Source organism: Oryzias latipes, chromosome 14 (genome assembly GCF_053564925.1).
Source record: "Oryzias latipes strain Hd-rR chromosome 14, Olatipes_Hd-rR_3.1".
In the NCBI taxonomy this organism is placed as follows: domain Eukaryota; kingdom Metazoa; phylum Chordata; class Actinopteri; order Beloniformes; family Adrianichthyidae; genus Oryzias; species Oryzias latipes.
The window spans coordinates 9,474,587-9,492,995 of NC_136250.1; the positions used below are offsets into that span (position 1 = coordinate 9,474,587).

Here is an 18,409-nt window from a genome sequence, read left to right on the forward strand (position 1 = left end):
ACGGTGTAAAGATAAAGAAATATTATATGTTTATGTATTTTTGTCTTCTTTTTTAATTTAGACATTGCTGGATGCCAACCCGTTGCGTTTAACGTTTAAGAATTCTGTATTCTGAGTAGAAATATTAAACTTTTAGTTTCTAGTATGTAATGCATACTGTGCAGGTACGTTCAATGTGTTCATTATAGCTAAATATGTTAAGGACGGTGAGTAAAATAATTTTTTTCAAAAAGTTTTAAATACAGGAAGTTGCGTCATAGCCCTCTTGTGGATAAAATCGGTACTGCGTGTGTGGATCGAGGGATTACAGGCTCTCAGCTCCTCTGCCTGCAGCCTTGAAGGGCAGACACGCTCCCAGTTTGCACAACATGGTTCCTCAGCAAGGACAGAGGAGCCTCAGACAGTAAGGAAAGCTGGAGGAACTCTACTCTCTGATTTCTACAGGATGAAACGCAGAGGATTTCATAGAAGATGACATAGACTGCGTTAGAGGTCCTCTCTCTGCATGGTAGGGCTTCTACCTTTATTACCATAATACATATATGGAACAGGTGGGATTATGTTTTTATGTTTTGCTAAACATTAGTTTCTGAAACTTTATATAAAGTGTGATCTTTATAGAAAAAGTAGTAAATAATGTGTTTATTTTGACAATATTGTAATAGGGTACACAACTTGTCAGCAGATATTATTGTCTTCCAGGTTCCATCGTTCCCTTTGATGAAATTTAATGTGCAAAATTCTCTGGTGAATTTCGGGTGATGGCACTGCAGAAATCATTCCCAGTCTCACAATAGTTATATGCTCCAATCTCCCTGCATTCCCATGTCTATACAATCACACACACGTGCTGAAAAAAAAGCCCTTTCTAGTGTCCTCTCCACTTGATTGTCAAATAATATATTGATAGAAATGGTTAAAGCAACATATAAAAAGAAGAAAAATTTAAATTAAAAGGAGTATAAAAGTATTAAATCAGTTTTTCTCCAATGAATTAAAGTTTGAAGTTTCTTTTCTTTTGCACCAGAGAGAAGTCTGAACTATCATTTGATATCACAACACAACAAACTAAATGTTTGTTGTCATGTTTAAGAGTTAAGTACACAACAATCGATGTTTAAAAGGGAAAAACAGTCAAAGCACAAGCCACACTCGTTTATTTGTTTGTAAAGTAACTATAATTATTCTCAACAACACTCTCATTTCAAAATAATTGAGATCCGAAACAGATTTTATTGGCTAAATCCTTGTTTTTTTAGCACATGGTTTAAAAAACAAAAACAAAAAAAAGTTGATTAAAACAATCATTTTTAAAAACGTTATAACTCTGAAACTTTCTTTTATTCTCTCCTGACTGATTTTCACTAAGGCACCATGGGAAACATTCTGCAGTGCTGTCAAACGCTTTCAAACTATTTTAAGTGGCAGGACGTGTCGGCTCAGCGCGGGGGAGAGCAGTCCAATCTTTTATCCAGCGATGAGACTGAAAGTGAGTCACCGAGCGATTCACACACTTTGGAGGACGACCTGTTAACCGTGTCTATCGGCATAACAAACCCCGCCCTCGAACCGGAGCACTTCCTGTTTCCTGACATCATTCTAAGCAGCAACCCTGCAGGAGAAGTTACTTTGGCAGAGCCTATGGTTTGTTTATTGGTATCTGAGGAAGAGGATGGGCTGAGGTTGATGGAGCCAGAATATGAGAAGGGTGAAGGGGAAAGAAGAGGCTTCTCTGACATTGAGACTCATGTTGGTATGGGAGTCCAGACTGAGACCAAATCCCAGGCGGAGGTCCAGACTCAGACAGAGATGCTCAGGTCGGATGAGACTGAGGAGGAGAAAGATGAAGCTCAAAACAGAACAAAATCATCTCAAGAAATACGCACTACAATAAAAACTGAACAAAAGCTAGAAGAGGATCTGAGAAAAAGAAAAAACACAGTTTTCCCTGTCCGATGCGATGACCCCAAACTCCAGATGAGAGATCTGAACAGTAGCTTTAATCATCAGTCTGTGGAGGCAGCAGAACCCTCCACCTCACATCAATGTTTTCTGGAGGGAGGTGATGAGGAGGGATCAGGGATGAAGCAGGGGCCCCTGCTTTTTCTTGATAGGTTGTTTTCAGCAGCGGCACATGGAAGAGGTGAGTGGATTTTCCTCTTTTGCATGTTTTGTTCTTCTTAGTATTGTCAGAATGTAAATAAAACTTAGTTTCTAGGTGGCAAATAAAGACAAATAAATGTTTAAAAGAAGAGTTTTTTTTATCCAAAACATTTAAAAAAGGCAAAAGAAGTTAGCTGTCACATTAGAAATGTAAATGTTTATATAGTACTCTTAATTTTAAGAGTATGTGTACTTAATATGCGGTTTTTAACATTCATAAAAAACTTAAACTTCCTTTTCTAGAGGCAAAAAAACTACTCTTGTCCATAAATGACAAGATGACAATTTTTTTTTTTCAGGAAGACTATATTTGTCTTGAAAAATGAAGGGTTCAATGAACAAATGTAGTTTGAGTTTTTAAAGCCTCATAAAGCTTTTCCTAATATTTCAAATCAAAGGATTTTTTTTTCTTGGACCCGTTTTCATGTTTTCAATTCCTCCAGTTCGGGCTGCAGAAAGCTGTAACGATGACCCACTAGAGGCATGTCATGAGGAGAAAAGGAACAATTCAACCCTTCAAGATATACAGGATCTCCAAGACACCGAATTTACCTGTAGAATTCAGGCACCTGGAACCGAAACCTTTGACCTCCAGGTTCTGGTTCTTCAAACGTTGATCCGCAGAGACGTTGCTGTGGTTTGGCTCTCATCCTCCTCCTCTTTCAGGTGTCAGCACAAATGTTGGTGTCTGACCTACAGCAAGTTCTAATGGATCATGAGTTCACCTGCCATCGCACGTGCTTCTCCCTTCAGCTGGAGGGAACCACCCTGGACTGCCGGGCGGAGCTGCGCTCCATCCCGGGAATTCAGGACGGAGCGCTCATTAAGGAGGTGGAGGGTAATGGCTTTTGATCTTACAATACTTTGCAATACCCAATTTTAATAGTAAAGTGATGATCATCAGCTTTTGATTAAAGCAGAAAATCATTTAATTCAAAACTGAACCTAAATAACCAAAACACCAATTTTAAACTTATAAGTAAAAGTAATTGTTAAAAAAAAGCCAGATACAGGTCCACCTTTTTTTGTAGCAGTTATTATTCAATTATTGATATACAGTTAGGACCATAAATATTTGGACAGAGACACATTCTTTCTAATTTAGTTTCTGTACATTACCACAGTGAATTTTAAATACAAAACAACTCAGATGCCATTAAAGTGCAGACTTTTAGCTTTTATTCCATGGGTTGAACAAAAAGATTGCATTATAATGTGAAAAACTAAAGCATTTTTTAAACGCAATCCCTTCATTTCATGGGCTGGTAAGTAACTGGACAAATGAACTAACTGAAAACAAAATGGTCATTACTAATACTAATTTGGTTGAAAACCCTTTGTTGGCAATGACAGCCTGAAGTCTTGAACTCATGGACATCACCAGATGCTGGGTTTTCTCCTTCTGAATGCTCTGCCAGGCCTTTACTGCAGCGGCTTTCAGTTGCTGTTTGTTTGTGGGCCTTTCTGTCTGACGTTTAGTCTTCAACAAGTGAAATGCTGCTCAATTGGGTTAAGATCAGGTGACTGAGTTGGCCATTCAAGAATATTCCACTTCTTTGCTTTAATAAACTCCTGAGTTGCTTTGGCTGTTTGTTTGGGGTCGTTGTCCATCTGTATTATGAAACGCCACCCAATCAGTTTGGCTGCATTCACCTGGATCTGCGCAGACAGTATGTCTCTGAACACCTCAGAATTCATTGGGCTGCTTCTGTCCTGTGTCACGTCATCAATAACACTAGTGTCCCAGTGCCACTAGCAGCCATGCACGCCCAGACCATCACACTGCCTCCACAGTGCTTTACTGATGATGTCGTGTGCTTTGGATCATGAGCTTCTCCATGCCTTCGCCATACTTTTCTCTTGCCATCATTCTGGTAGAGGTTCATTTTGTTCATCTGTCCAAAGAATGTTTTTCCAGAACTGTGCTGGCCTTTTTAGAGGCTTTTTGGCAAAGTCCAATCTAGCCTTCCTATTCTTGAGGCTTATGAGTGGCTTGCATCTTGCAGTGTACCCTCTGTATCTACTTTCATGCAGTCTGCTTTTTATGGTAGACTTGGATACTGATACGCCTTCCTCCTGGAGAGTGTTGTTCACTTGGCTGGCTGTTGTGAATGGGTTCCTCTTCACCATGGAAATGATTCTGCAATCATCCACCACTGTTGTCTTCCGTGGACGTCCAGGTCTTTTTGCGTTGCTGAGTTCACCAGTGCTTTCTTTCTTTTTCAGGATGTACCACACTGTTGATTTTGCCACTCTTAATACTGTGGCAATTTCTGGCATGCTTTTTTCTGTTTTCTCAGCTTAATGATGGCTCCTTTCACCTGCATGGAGAGCTCCTTTGACCACATGTTGTTTGTTCACAGCAAAATCTTCCAAATGCAAGCATGAGTCCTCTAATCAACTCCAGGCCTTTTATCTGCTTCACTCATAATAACATAACAATGGAATTGCCCACAACTGCCCATGCAATAGCATGGAAGTCAATTGTCCAGTTACTCACCAGCCCATGAAATGAAGGGATTGTGTTTAAAAAATGCTTTAGTTTTTCACATTTCATGCAATCTTTTTGTTCAACCCATGGAATAAAAGCTGAAAGTCTGCACTTCAATGGCATCTGAGTTGTTTTGTATTTAAAATTCACTGTGGTAATGTACAGAAACTAAATTAGAAAGAATGTGTCTCTGTTCAAATATTTATGGTCCTCACTGTACATTTTTAGCATTATGTAGCAAAGCATGTCATAATAGGTACACGTCTTCACCTTTAGCACTGTATGTTGTGTAGAATTCCCAACAATAAAAGACTTAATTGATATATTTATTAAATAAAACATAAAACTATATTTATTTAAGAATGTTCCAAGTAAATTGTAGCACGTAAAAATTCTATAGAAGATACTTTCTCCACAGATAACATCCTTTTCTGTTCACTTTAACAAAATGTACATTTAAAAAAAAATTCCAAAAACAAAAAATTTAAAAAGCTCGTTCTTGTATGCATAATATCAATCAAACAAAGGGCAAAGCAAGGCAAGGCAAGTTTATTTGTATATCACAATTAGTACACAAAGTAATTCAAGGTGCTTCACAAAACAGAAAAATGCATTAAAATGACAATACATCATAGAAGTAATCAACGTAAAACTTACTTTAAAAGAAAAGAAAAAAATTGATTTAAAAATAAAGGAAGGAAATGAAAGAAAAGTGCAGATAGGACCTTTCAGTCATATACACGGCTAAACAGAAATGTTTTAAGTCTAGATTTGAACATGAACACAGAAGATGCCTGTCTTACGACTTCAGGGAGGCTGTTCCAGATTTTAGCTGCAGAATATTGAAACGCTGATTCCCCTTGTTTAGTTCTGACTCTGGGAATCAACAGGAGGCCGGCCCCTGAGGTCCTCAGAGTACGAGATGGTTCATATGGCACTAACATGTCAGAGATGTACTTTGGTGCTCGGCCATGGAGAGACTTGTACACAAGCAGAGCTGCTTTGAAGTCTATTCTTTGAGGTACAGGGAGCCAGTGCAGAGACCTGAGCACAGGACTAATGTGATCATACTTCCTGGTTTTGGTCAGAACTCGAGCAGCAGCATTCTGGATGTACTGACGCTGTTTTACAGCTCGTTTGGAGAGGCCGGTGAGCAGGCCGTTACAGTAGTCTAACCCGCTGGAGACAAATGCATGAATAAGTATCTCCAGGTCTGGCTTTGACATTATGTTTTTGATTTTGGCAATGTTTTTCAGGTGGTAAAATGCCGCTGATGTTACTGACTTGATATGGCTGTTAAAGTTCAGGTCAGAGTCCATGATTACCCCTAGATTTCTTACTTGATTTGAGGGTTTAAGAGACAGAGAATGAAGGTAGCTGCTGACACTTTCTCTTTGTTTCTGTGGACTAAAAATAATAACTTCGGTCTTGTTTGAGTTTAGCTGGAGAAAGTTGTTCTGCATCCACGCACTGATCTGTTGGAGGCAGTGGCTGAGTGAATCCACCGGCCCATATTCACCTGCTGTCAGTGACACATAGATCTGAGTATCATCTGCATAGTTGTGATAAGATATGTTATTACTGCATATTAACTGCCCTAGTGGCAGCATGTAGAGGTTGAACAGAAGGGGTCCCAGGATCGATCCCTGGGGCACACCACAAGTCAAGGCCATGTAGTCTGAGACACAACTCCCAATTTCAACAAAATATTTCCTGTCTTCTAGATAAGACTTGAGCCAACTTAGGGCAGATCCAGAGATGCCAACCCAGTCTTGGAGTCTGTGCAAAAGGATCCCATGATCAACAGTATCAAAGGCAGCACTCAGGTCTAGCAGGATTAAGACCGAGACTTTGCCATCATCAGTGTTCAGGCGGATGTCGTTGGTTACCTTGATAAGAGCAGTTTCTGTGCTATGATGGGGTCTAAAACCTGACTGGAAAACATCAAATGCATTGTTTAATACGAGAAAGTCAGTGAGCTGTTGGTAGACAACTTTTTCAAGGACTTTTCCTAAAAATGGCAGATTAAAGATAGGTCTGTAATTATTCAGTACAGTGGGATCAAGACCACTCTTCTTCAGGAGAGGTTTCATGACTGCAGTTTTTAAGGCCTCGGGAAATATTCCAGATTGAAGAGACATGTTAACTATTTGAGTAATTGATGGCAACACACTGTTCAGGACAGACTTTAGAAATCTAGTGGGTAACACATCACGGCAGCATGTAGACGAGCTCAGACGGGTGATGGTCTCTTGGACAGTTTGGTCAGTGACAGGTACAAAGTGAGTCATCTTAGCGTGAGTAGGTGGCCGTTGGATAGTTATATGTGTTGTGGAGTTGATGGCTTTTTTAATGCCCTGAACCTTGTCATTGAAAAACACAGCAAACTCATTACATTTAGGGGTGCAAACCAGTTCTATTGGTAGCTGGGTTGGAGGGTTAGTTATTCTGTTTACTGTTGTGAACAGGATACGAGAGTTGCTGCTGCAACTTCCAATGATTTCAGAGAAGTACCTTTCCCTTGTTCTGCATAAGATCTGGTTGTAAGCGTACAACTCCCCCTTATACATTCCATAATGAACCTGGAGTTTTGACTTGCGCCACTTGCGCCAAAAGCCAAGTATTAAAGCCCCTCTTTTTTTAATCACCAGTTGTGTTACAGTATGTAATATTTTCTTGATTTTCTATAACTGTCATCAAATGGATAGTTTTTTTTTAAAATAAGTAATCTGTTCTCACCTCCTTATTTTTCTGTAGAGATGGGAGCAGAACATTTTTATTTTTATTTTTTCAGGTTCTTTGTTTTTCTCAGTCCCAAAATCCAACAGAAATGAAAGCTAACAAATCCCTCTGTTGAGGTAAAGTAAAACTGTAATACTATTTCTTCTGTTTCAGATTCCTACTCCATCCGTGAGGCTCGTCTTCATCTCCGACACGTGAGTGATCTCCTGAGGAGCCTCGGTCCTGCAGACGCTTTCAACGGTGTGAACGGCAGTTCGCTGTCTTACCTGTCCTGGTATACCATACGTGGTGAGGGGGATCGTCTCATTTTTACTCATTTCTGTGGATCATTTTTGTCTGAGATTTTACGCCTGTAATGGTTTCATTAAACCATTTCAGAAAGAGAAAAAATGGCCACAAAGCAAGACTCTGCTGACTGCAGTCCTCCAGACTACATCCTTCCTGGATGTAGGGAGCCTCCTGTAACTCCACTGCAGCCAGTCAGAGATGACTGGAAGGTGAGATAGCAGCTTATACTATTATCAGTACAGTTGCTTAAATAGGTAATATTTGCTGAATATGGGGAATTGCAGCCTTTGCAATGCCTGCGGGTGTTGAGTCTGAGCGGCTGGAACCCTCCTCCAGGAAACAGGAGGATGCACGGTGACTTAATGTACATTAACGTCCTGACGCTGGAAGACAAGGAGCTCAACATCACATCGTCAACACGAGGGTTCTACTGCAACCAGTGAGTACTAAGCTGTTCAAAACAATGCTGGAGAGAATCCTTTTACTGTTTAACCCCTGGAATTTATTTCCAGCTATGCAAAAATATCACTCATGTTCTGCTTTCTAGTAGTGATAAATTAAGGTAAGTTTGGAGCCAAAGTGGTTTGATTTGCACAAGTGCATCGATAGGCGTCAAGGATGTACACTGCAATAAAGTAATTCACTTAATATGTGTCAGAACCTGATTACAAATTTTCTTTTTAGCTACTTTGTCTACTTTTTTTACTATGATATTCCTTTTTAATAATTATTGTATCACCTGAGAAGAGCATAGTTTGTTGTGGAATATTTAATAAACATATCTGTAGTAGGGTCGCCAGGCACTCCATTAGAGATAGGGTGAGAAGCTCGGAGGAAGCTCAGAGTGAACCTGCTGCTCCTACACATCGAGAGGGGCCAGTTGAGGTGCCTCGGGCATCATCTCCTTGACGCCTCCCTGGGGAGGTGTTCCGGGCATGCCCCACTGGGGGGAGGTTACGGGGAAGACCCAGGACATGCTGGAGAGACACCCTGGCCTGGGGACGCCACGAGGTCCCCCCAGAGCAGCTGGAAGAAGTGGCCAGGGAGAGGGAAGTCCCAGTCCCGGATGAACAGCAGAAGATGTTAGATGATGGATGGATGGATGGATGGATGGATGGATGGATGGATGGATGGATGGATGTCAATTGTCATTTTAATAAAAATAATATCAATTGTTTTAAGAAGCCAGGAAGTAATCTTAAGCTAAGCTTCTAATGAAATAGTTTTCCCTTACAGTATATTTTTAGGGCATTTTTTATTTATTTACTGGCACATTCACTTGTGTATTTTTTTTAACAAAAAAGGCAAAAAAGCTTTATATTCATTCAACAGTAGTGTAATTATATATTTTTAAATATTTTAAATAAGGATAAAATAAAAACGTTTTACCTCAAAGTAAGCCAGGGTTTGCTTTATGCTTGGCAGTTCATAACAACTCTAAAACAAAAAAAATGGTGAAAAATGAAAACTTTCTATGATCTTGCCCTAAACTTTATAAACCTTAGTGTGACTCTCCACCTGTTTCAGGTCGACTGCGTTCATCTTCAACCCTAAGCCGTCTATTCCCCAAATCCTTTGTCATTCTCTAGTCGAGCTGTTGAATCGAGTCAGCCCGGCATTCAAGAAAAACTTCAGCGCTCTGCAGAAAAGGAGGTAAACCTTTTATTTTTTATAGAAAAACAGAAAATGCATTTACTTATTGGGAATTTTTTTTTTAATTAAGATGTTTTTAAAATCTTTGAATAAAATTCACAAAAAATATTTTGAAGTACCATTGTTAAGTAACATGACAGTCATAGGATCAATTATGATATGTTTGATGATTTAAATTAAAAAAAAATGTGGTCAGTTTCTGCTCACAACAATATTAGTTTAAGATGCAAAAATATTGACAGAACATTTTTTAGAAAGAAAGTTTCTGTACCACTGTTACTGTATCAACATAAAGTTTTGACAATTAGCAAAACTTTTCCCACCAAAAGCTTTTTTGAGATTTCATAGAATTAGCCATTTTGAAATAAGCAGGAAAAGCCATTCTACTGCCCCCTCGTGGAATAATGGTGAACTACAGAGCAGAAAACGTGGACCTAGTTTTATACAGTAGGTTTTTAAGGACTGTTTGGATCATCTCAGAAATCCCTGTATCAAATATGATGCATATAATTATAATGGGTTATCAATGGTTCAATATCCAAACTTTTTCCACCATAAGAATTCTTGTCTGATCCTTTTAATCAGAGCTCAGCAACATCTTTATGAGCGTGTGGCGGCACCTTTCCAAATTTTCACCTGGATCGCTCCTCATGGTGACTACAAGCTGGACTGTGTGCGAGCGGGAGAGTCTCCCAGCAGTCACATGGGGCAGGATGAACTCACGGCTGGGCAGGTGGTTTAAACTACATTCAGAGGAGTCGAGATAAAGCAACGTTGATGCTGAAATGTGGGCATGTTCTGCTCAGAGTCGGGACTGGAACGAAGAACTGCAGGGATGCCGGGAACTCCCCAGGGGGTCCCTACAGGAACGACTGCACAGGGAGCGTAGCATTTTTAAGGTCCTCCATGTCCTCGGTTAACAAAAGTGAAACTCCTGCTGCTCTTTGCGTAATGACGTTTTCATCTCTTGCAGACAAACAGTGACTTTGTTGCTGCTGCAACACAGGGTGCTATAGCCGTGATAGATGGCAACGTCATGCCATTAAACCCAAGGGAGCCGCCTCATCTGCAGATGTTCGTGTGGAACAACCTCTTCTTTAGTCAGGGGTTTGACCTGTTTGATCACTACCAACCGCTAGGAGGCGACATGGCTGCTCATGCTGCTGCCCTGTGTGACCTAAGGGGAGTGCAGGTAGAAACCCCAACGGAGGAGTGATTGATGTAATGGAATCTTCACAGGAAAGCCCTTCTGTTGTTTTCTGTGTTCCTCTGCTGCAGGCGTACACATCTGTTGACACAGAGGGGCTCCACACTCTCGGGACAGCTGTGGTGGATTACCGGGGTGTCCGTGTTGTAGTGCAGACTGTCATTCCTGGCATTCTGGAGAAAAACCACGAACAGATAGTCTATGGTTCCAACGACAATGGGAAAACAGTTTTCACACACCCCAGGTGACTCACTCACACTCAGCTGTCGTGAGGTTTTTTTTACTCTTTGCTCATTTCGCTGTGATGGTCACACCAGAAAGTTTTATTTCCTGGCAGGTTTCTGGAGCTTCTGAGTAAAACCAGTAAAGCGCTGAGAATCCAGCATCACCAAGTGTTGGATCACAACAACACACCAGCAGAGCTTTGCTCAGGCATCTCCACTGTTGGCCTCTTTGGTAATGACAGGCGTTCTTACATATTAGACCTTCTGAGGACTTTCCCACCAGATCTGAACTTCCAGTTTTCTGAGGGTGAGGTGACTACAGAGGAGCTGCCACATGTGTGTAAAAGCTTTGGTTATCCGTGCCGTCATCGTCACAGCCTGGCCAGCCTGAGATCAGAACTGATAGAAGCCTTCGTCCGGCATAGGTGAGGACAGGTAGCTGTCCACAGCGGCTTGAACTGCAGGATATTCATATATTGGGTTTTTGTTGCAGGTATGAGCTATTTGTGAAGATAATGTCTCAGGAACTGAGGGAACTGGAAAAACTGGACAACGCCACGGAGAGGAGCGCAGGAGCTGTCGGTGAGCCCAGAGCTGAAGACCATAAGGAATTTCACTGTGACATGGATAAATGAAAAAAATTCAAATGTCAACAAGTAAACACAACAAGCTGAGAGGAAGAAAATGTTGGTGTTACTTCATTATAATCTCTATAAAGGTGTGGAATTACTAGAAAGTAGGAAAATTATCTGTCCATGCACCAAGTAAAGTTTACCTAACAAGAAATCTAATAATAAGAAATCATAATCTAGAAATGAGAAGTTCCACACACACACATTCAAAAGGGAAAAAAACTGTTAGATAGAATTACTTCAAAGTGAATGCTAAACAGCTCAATAGTACGTTTTCTTTTGCTAATTCTGAGCAAATGGTTTGCATTTTTTAAGTTTTTATAACTTATTGTGCTTCATTTTGATTACAGTGACAATAGTGTAATAGGTGGAAATTATTGATTTTAGAACAAACTGAGAATATGATCTTAGTGCAAGTTAGTTAATAAACCCTCATAAAATCTAAAACTAGATCTTATTCTTCAAACCTAATTGTGTTTCTTTTTGTTTCCAAATTAATGACAATGAATGTTAGTCAAACATTTACTGAACTTTAAACATTTCACCTGATTTTTAACCTTTCTCTTTGAGATAAAGGTTTGAGAGTTTTCCCGTTTTTGTGTTTTCTTTTATGCAGAACAGCAGAGGAGAACGGCTTTCTCGAGAGCTTGTAAAGCCGTTGGATCAGTGAGCGAGTCCTGCTTCGACATGCGTTTTAATCCCAACGTTTGTTCTCCAGGTACTGATTCATTTCTCTCACACGCAGAAGCGTCAGCATTTATTCAATCATGCAGGTAAAGGAAGCATCCCTCTTCACTGCAGGTGTAAGGTTTCCCTCCGACTGTGTTGAGGAGCTTCACAGTCACAGGCGGCTGTTGTGGAGCGCTGCAGCTTTTCTTCTCTCTGACCAGATTCCAGCAGTGGTGAGTTGTTTTCAGGAGTGACAGGTTTTGTGTTTATCATGTTGTGAAGTCTCATGTATCGGTTGTTTATGCTGCAGCTGAGGGATTGTCTCGACCACACAGCAAATCCAATGGATGGAGCGAGCCTGACCTCAATTCTGCATCAGCGAGGGGTAAACGTGCGATATTTGGGCTCAGTTTTAATGAAACTGGACATGATGGAGGAGAAAGCGAGGCTCAAACATGTGCAGGTATTTCATTTGCTCAGTTTTCACAGAGGGCTGAATATGCAGTATCTCTCAAACTTAAGCTTAATTTTTTTGTTCATGTCAAGGAAAAAAGAGGAAAAAATTGCCCTGTCAAGAAAATTACATCGCAAAGATACAATCAAAGTTTTTTAAACAGTTTTAAAATTCCACATAAAAGAAACACTTAAAAAATAATACTCGAGTGATTTATTCACCTCAACTCTTGGATTATTTATGTTGAGATGTATTTTTGGATTACTTTTTGAAGCAATATGAAATTTTTGAGCTATAGGAGTTTGGTTTAAACTCAATTTATTTTTGAGTTAAGCAATCTCTGGCTCCCCAGACTCCACCTGGAAGGGGCTGTTCTTGCCGGTCTACGACACAATGTGAGAATATGCTTGTTTTTGTGGCTTGTGAGGGGCTGGTGCTCAGAGCGCAGGTTTTTAGAGGAAGACTCAGAAATATGTGGAAAAAAAACAAAATCCCACTTTGGGGTTTCTTTTTATGAGGAATGAACATTATAACACATTTAAAAGCTCAAAAGGTTTATTTTGCATGGAATAGGCCCTTTGAAATTATCACATTGTTTATGTCATATTTTCTTCTTTGGGCAAGAAAGGGAACTAAATTAAGCCCAATGATTTCTTTTAGTAAGAAAGAAAATCTTTTTCATAATCGTTAATACTTAAATGCTTAACATATGGTTGAAATACTTGTGGAACCGGTCATTTTGTCTCAGTTTGATTTGATGTGATTGAAAATATTTAGATTTTAATATTCTTAATTAAAAATGTGGATTCAAGCTTTTTTTTACTTCTTTTAGGTATTTTTCCAATCTTTTTTGCTGTTTGCAAATTAGTGCATTCACATAAAATAAATTACTCACTTATTCAACTGTTCCTTCACACGATTTTATCCGATGAATGAAGCACAGCTGTTAGTCTTGTTAGAGCCACATGTATGAATAACTACCGTAAAAATCTGATGAAATTTAAAATCATGTCGCTGTGCAAAAAAAATATATTTATTCTGTTAGACTTTTCAGATTTTGATGAGAAATTGATTTTTAAGGTATTTGGATTATAATAAGTGTTGACCAAAGGACAAACTCTGATTTCCTTTCTTTACAGAGAATCTCCATCAGTGAAGTGATTATCAGAAGTGCTAAACATATCTTTAGGACCTACCTACAGGTGCACCAATAAAGACACATATTGAAGCTAATCTTTTTTTGGTTTATTTTACAATAAGAATGTTTTCTGCCAGGACGTGAAACCTGCTGATTTCTCCGTGGCGGTCAGTCACTTCCTCAACTGCTTGCTGACCTCCTCCTGCTCCGGTTTGTCCGACAGCAGCTCCAATGAGCTGCTCTCTCATCGCAGGAGCCGCCGGCGCCGCAGTCACAGCAGCCGGGTGAGCTTGACTGCGGACAGCGTGTGGGCCAGGCTGACGTCCAGCAGGCTGTGGGACAGGATAAAGGCTGAGGCAAAAGACTATTACAAATACGCAGTTGAGAGGTGGGAGTGTCTTTGCATGTGGGACAATTTGCAGAAGTGCAGCAAAAATGAATCTGTTTTCACTTTATGTTCAGTGAGAATTTAGAAGAGGTCATAGAGAAGCACAATCTACAGAGGATCTCCCTACTGAGAGAGTTTGCGATTAAAACCGGCATTCAGGTGAGATTAAACTTTTTTTTTTGCATATTTAGCTATTTTTAGTTATTTTATCAAGTTGAAACAAACCTTGGCATTTAAAAAACGATCAAGTTAAAGCTGTCTTTTTGTCTTGTTGTTTCTAGTATTTACTAATTAGATATTCACTGTTTGCTGATACCAAATAAGTTTATACTTATCAATATTTCTTTTTCTTTTGAGTTATATTTTTAACTTAAATAACTTCTATTCCCTTGCTTAACGTTTATAAAAAATAATTGGAATGAACACAGTAGTTAATCCTATTTGTTTTAACATGATTTGTAATAATCACATCATGAAAAATAAATCATTCCTCAAAAATAAACAGTAACTAACATATTTTTTGTAAAATCAAAATGAAAACCTAAATCAAGGTTTTCAAGGTGGCTTGTCTTTTTTTTCTAAATGCAAAAAGCTACTGTGATCATTTCCTATTTTTGCTAAACTGATCCTTCTAAAGCTCAAACCCTGAAGTTTCCTGACGGTGTAAAACGGACAGCTTTAGAGCACTCCCTCCTCTCTTCTGTCTGTCTGTCTTCCTGTCTTCAGGTGCAGTTAAGAGAGTACTCATTTGAGTCCCGGCAGAAGCCAGTGTTCGTGGAGGACGATGTGGTCAACTTGTTTCCTGTGGTCAAACATCTCAAACCTACGTCGAGCGATGCCACCCCGCTCCTGCACCGAGCCCGACAGGCTGCACAGGAGGGTGAGACACAAACAGACCTGTCACCATCTTTCATTAAAGAGGCAAAATAAATATAATATAAAAGCCCAATCTGACTGTTGCCTTTACATTTTTGTGTTGATTTAAACACTTGTCTTTCTAAGATTTCTCTAAACAAAAGTGAGTGATAACAAAAATCAATCTGCAAGTAGAACAAAAGACTTTCTTTTATATTCAACGAATATATTTTAAGTCACAAATATAGCATTACAGTCCTGAGGTGTGTAGTTTTATATAAATGCAGCAGATCAAAATCTTAAGCAGGTTCAGTTACTGCCAGTGCACTGAATGGGGCTTTAGTATTCACAACCAAAGAATCAAGTAAGAATCTTTTCTCCTGTCCTTCATCTGGTGCATTAGTCCCTCTGTGAGTAATGGACAGACAGTAGAAAAATGGCAGAATTTAACCCTTATTTTGTTGTTTGTTTTTCAGGTCTTCTCAGGGACAGCCGTGACCTGATCACCCAGGCTCTGACTCTTTACAGCCGCACATGTGGAGTCCTGCATGAGGATGTGTGCGCGTGCACGCGGCTCCTGGGCCGACTCAGCTACGTCTGCCACGATGTCGGGGATGTAAATATCCAAAACAAATGTCTTTTTTAGTGCTTTGCTTGCTGCTTGTTTGTTTGGCTCTTTCGCAGCCAAATCTGATGTTGTTGGAAAAAGTCTCTAAACTGCACTCTTGTGTTCATGTCTAATAGGCGGTGAGGCAGCAGGAAAAAGCAGTGATGATTTCTGAGAGGATACGAGGGATTGATCATCCGCAGACCATAGAAGACTATGTAAGTCGTCAGATCACAAAACTCTTGTTGATCAAGTTTAGCTCTCTTGAAACCATGCTTTATTTTTTTAATTTTTATGCTTTTAATCTAGATGTACCTGGCACTATATTGCTTTGCTGGAGGCCAACAATCAACATCCTCACAGCTTTTGTATCGAGCTCGGTACCTCACCTTGCTTGTTAGTGGAGAGGATCATCCACATGTAGCACTACTGGATGTAAGTGTGGTGACCTTTATTTTAAGTGCCCTTGTCCCTCTTTGCTGTAACCCTTGTGCTATCCTAGGCACTTTAACAATGGGAGTTGGGTCATTTAGACCCACTAGACAGTGCGCTGAACCTTTTTTCTTCAATGATTTGTGATCTTCACTGGTTAGCATGGATTACATGAAATCTTTCCACCTTTATCCACCTTTGTCATGGTAGGGAGAACACGTCAATGTAAGGGGGGGGTCATCTAAGAAAGCACAAGGGTTAAGAAAAGTATAAAGGTATCCAACAGAGCATACAAGTATTGCCATTTACAGTAAACAATAAAAAATATTTCATTTACAGATTTCAAAGATTTTAAAGTTTTTCCTTTTCTGTAAGAAGTTGTTAATCAAACTGTGTTACTTATACTTGATGTGTTTCTTTGTAACAGACTATGCTGGGCCTCGTACTTTATGGACTAACAAAGTACGAGCTTTCCGTCAAGTTCCTACAGAATGCCTTAAATTTAACTTCAAAGTACCACGGGGTCACATCCTTAAAACATGCACACTGGTAACTGTGTCCTTATGTTCCTGCTTAAGTTCATCTTCCTCTTAAACATCAGCTGTCTTCCTCTTCTCCCTTCCGTGCAGTCATCATCTGCTCACCGCTGTCTTTGAGGCTAAAGGAGACTTTTTTTCAGCGCTGCAACACGAGAAAGAGGCTTATTCCATCTATAAGAGTCAGGTGTGTTTCAGACTGCAGGATGCTGCGTTTTTGCTGTGTGTGCTCACCACTAGAACTGACGACTACTTTTTTGTTGTTGTTGCACATTTCAAGGTTGGTGAGAATCACGCCAATACAAAGGAATGTTCAGAACACCTCAAGAGCCTCAGTCAGCGGGTCCAAAAAATGGACTGTTTCTGCAGTGAAGCACCAAGTGCCTGTATCCCACCTCCAGAGGTTTGTTGCACGTCAAGAATTTAAATCAGCAGGGAGGCATGACAGCAAATTATTTTTTGCTTGTTTTCCTTTTCAGCTTCACACTCGGAGTCTGTCTGCTGTCCTTCAGCAGCTCAACATGGTGTGTTGCATTGCTTTGAACCCCACCCAGGTAAACCTCTGAAGCAGTTCTACCAACAGGGCTTAAATATTTGGGCATCATATTCATGTCATCTTTTAATTATCATTATTATTTTTGTTTGTGCTCTTTGCATTTTAGCAAATCTGAAGACAACCCAGGAAGAAAATAAAAGTTTTTTTGGAGGAAAAAACGACAAAGGAACCACAAAGTCTCCTCTCGACAATTGACAATATAGAGGAGCTGCCATATTAACAGAACTGATCTGTTTATTCTGAAAAAATGTTTAAGGATAAGGTGGAGGTGATCCACGTTAATTTTAATTTTGTTTTTCTAGACAAATGGATCATGAAATTATTCCTGCCATTGTTATGACACCAATTTGCTGATTTCTGGATTTTTTTCTCATTAGTTTAAAATAAAAAAAAACACATACAAGTGAAACTTTTATTAAAACTAACAAATAAATTCTGTTTAAATGCAGAACGACGTTCTGTTTACACTTTTAATTAAGGAAATAATATTCACTTGTAATGAAAAATGTGATGTCGTCCTGCAATTCATTTATCATCCAAGAGGTGTCACTCTTTTGTTATTGAACGGATGGAGAATACTGTACTGTGCCTAACCCTTGTGCTATCCTAGGCATTTTAACATTGGGAGTTGGGTCATCTAGACCCACTAGACAGTGCGCTGAACCTTTTTTCTTCAATGATTTGTGAACCTCACTATTGTCCATGGATTACATGAAATCTTTCCACCTTTATCCACCTTTGTCATGGTAGGGAGAACAGATCAATGTAAGGGTGGGGTCAACTAAGATAGCACAAGGGTTAAATGAGTCATTTGGAAGTCTATAATGATTTATTATACCAAACAGGCAGAAATAATTAACAATGAATAATAATTTACTATTCTTCAAAAAAGTTGATTAAATGTATTTATCTGTTATAATACTAAAAGAGAAAGTCTTAAAGTATTATGGCTAATGTTGTAGCATGCTGAGATTTGTTTTTGATCATCTGCATCAGTTTAAATCAGATCAGCATTGGATGTTCTGAAAACTGTAGACATTAACTAAATGAAAAACAAAACTGTATTACACTTATAATAAAAAGCAAGTTATTTTCGAATCTTTCTGGGGGTTTTTCTTCCCCTTTTTACATTATAGCCTGTGCAATTTCTCAAAGTGAAAGCAGATAGTAAACATTTAACAGTAATAAAACAATATTGATGTTTTGAATTATTAACTATTATAGGGATGTGCTAGAAGCACTAGAACGAAAATAATAAAATGCCACTGAAAAATGAATGCAAATAATAAATATTTTGAGGAACTATTTATTTTTTATTTTATATTCTCAGGAATGCACAGAAAAGACACGTATAATTTAGACCTAAAACATCTT

The 18,409-nt window shown here is 39.3% G+C and overlaps 1 protein-coding gene across 1 annotated transcript; it reads left to right on the plus strand.

The window, feature by feature from the left end:
* Positions 1-279: 279 nt before the first annotated feature.
* On the plus strand, positions 280-18,133 carry LOC101162465 (clustered mitochondria protein homolog). The gene is made up of 29 exons (XM_023962847.2): positions 280-508; positions 1,370-2,143; positions 2,607-2,758; positions 2,830-3,001; positions 7,550-7,684; positions 7,775-7,893; positions 7,969-8,123; positions 9,212-9,337; positions 9,923-10,070; positions 10,144-10,236; positions 10,311-10,529; positions 10,616-10,788; positions 10,882-11,193; positions 11,262-11,350; positions 12,017-12,118; positions 12,202-12,302; positions 12,380-12,532; positions 13,663-13,725; positions 13,799-14,049; positions 14,124-14,208; positions 14,776-14,929; positions 15,381-15,520; positions 15,649-15,729; positions 15,821-15,946; positions 16,371-16,492; positions 16,573-16,666; positions 16,760-16,882; positions 16,959-17,033; positions 17,142-18,133. Exons 2-29 carry the CDS (start codon positions 1,375-1,377, stop codon positions 17,148-17,150), a joined length of 4,341 nt encoding a protein of 1,446 aa, XP_023818615.1. The 5' UTR covers positions 280-508; positions 1,370-1,374; the 3' UTR covers positions 17,151-18,133.
* Positions 18,134-18,409: the final 276 nt, after the last annotated feature.

Bases quoted from the DNA above. Each gene is read 5' to 3' on its own strand.
- LOC101162465 (XM_023962847.2), top strand. From the start codon at position 1,375: ATGGGAAACATTCTGCAGTGCTGTCAAACGCTTTCAAACTATTTTAAG. The intron at 12,533-13,662 runs GTATTTCATTTG...CTTTCTTTACAG, and splicing joins CGAGGCTCAAACATGTGCAG to AGAATCTCCATCAGTGAAGT. The intron at 16,667-16,759 runs GTGTGTTTCAGA...GCACATTTCAAG, and splicing joins ATTCCATCTATAAGAGTCAG to GTTGGTGAGAATCACGCCAA.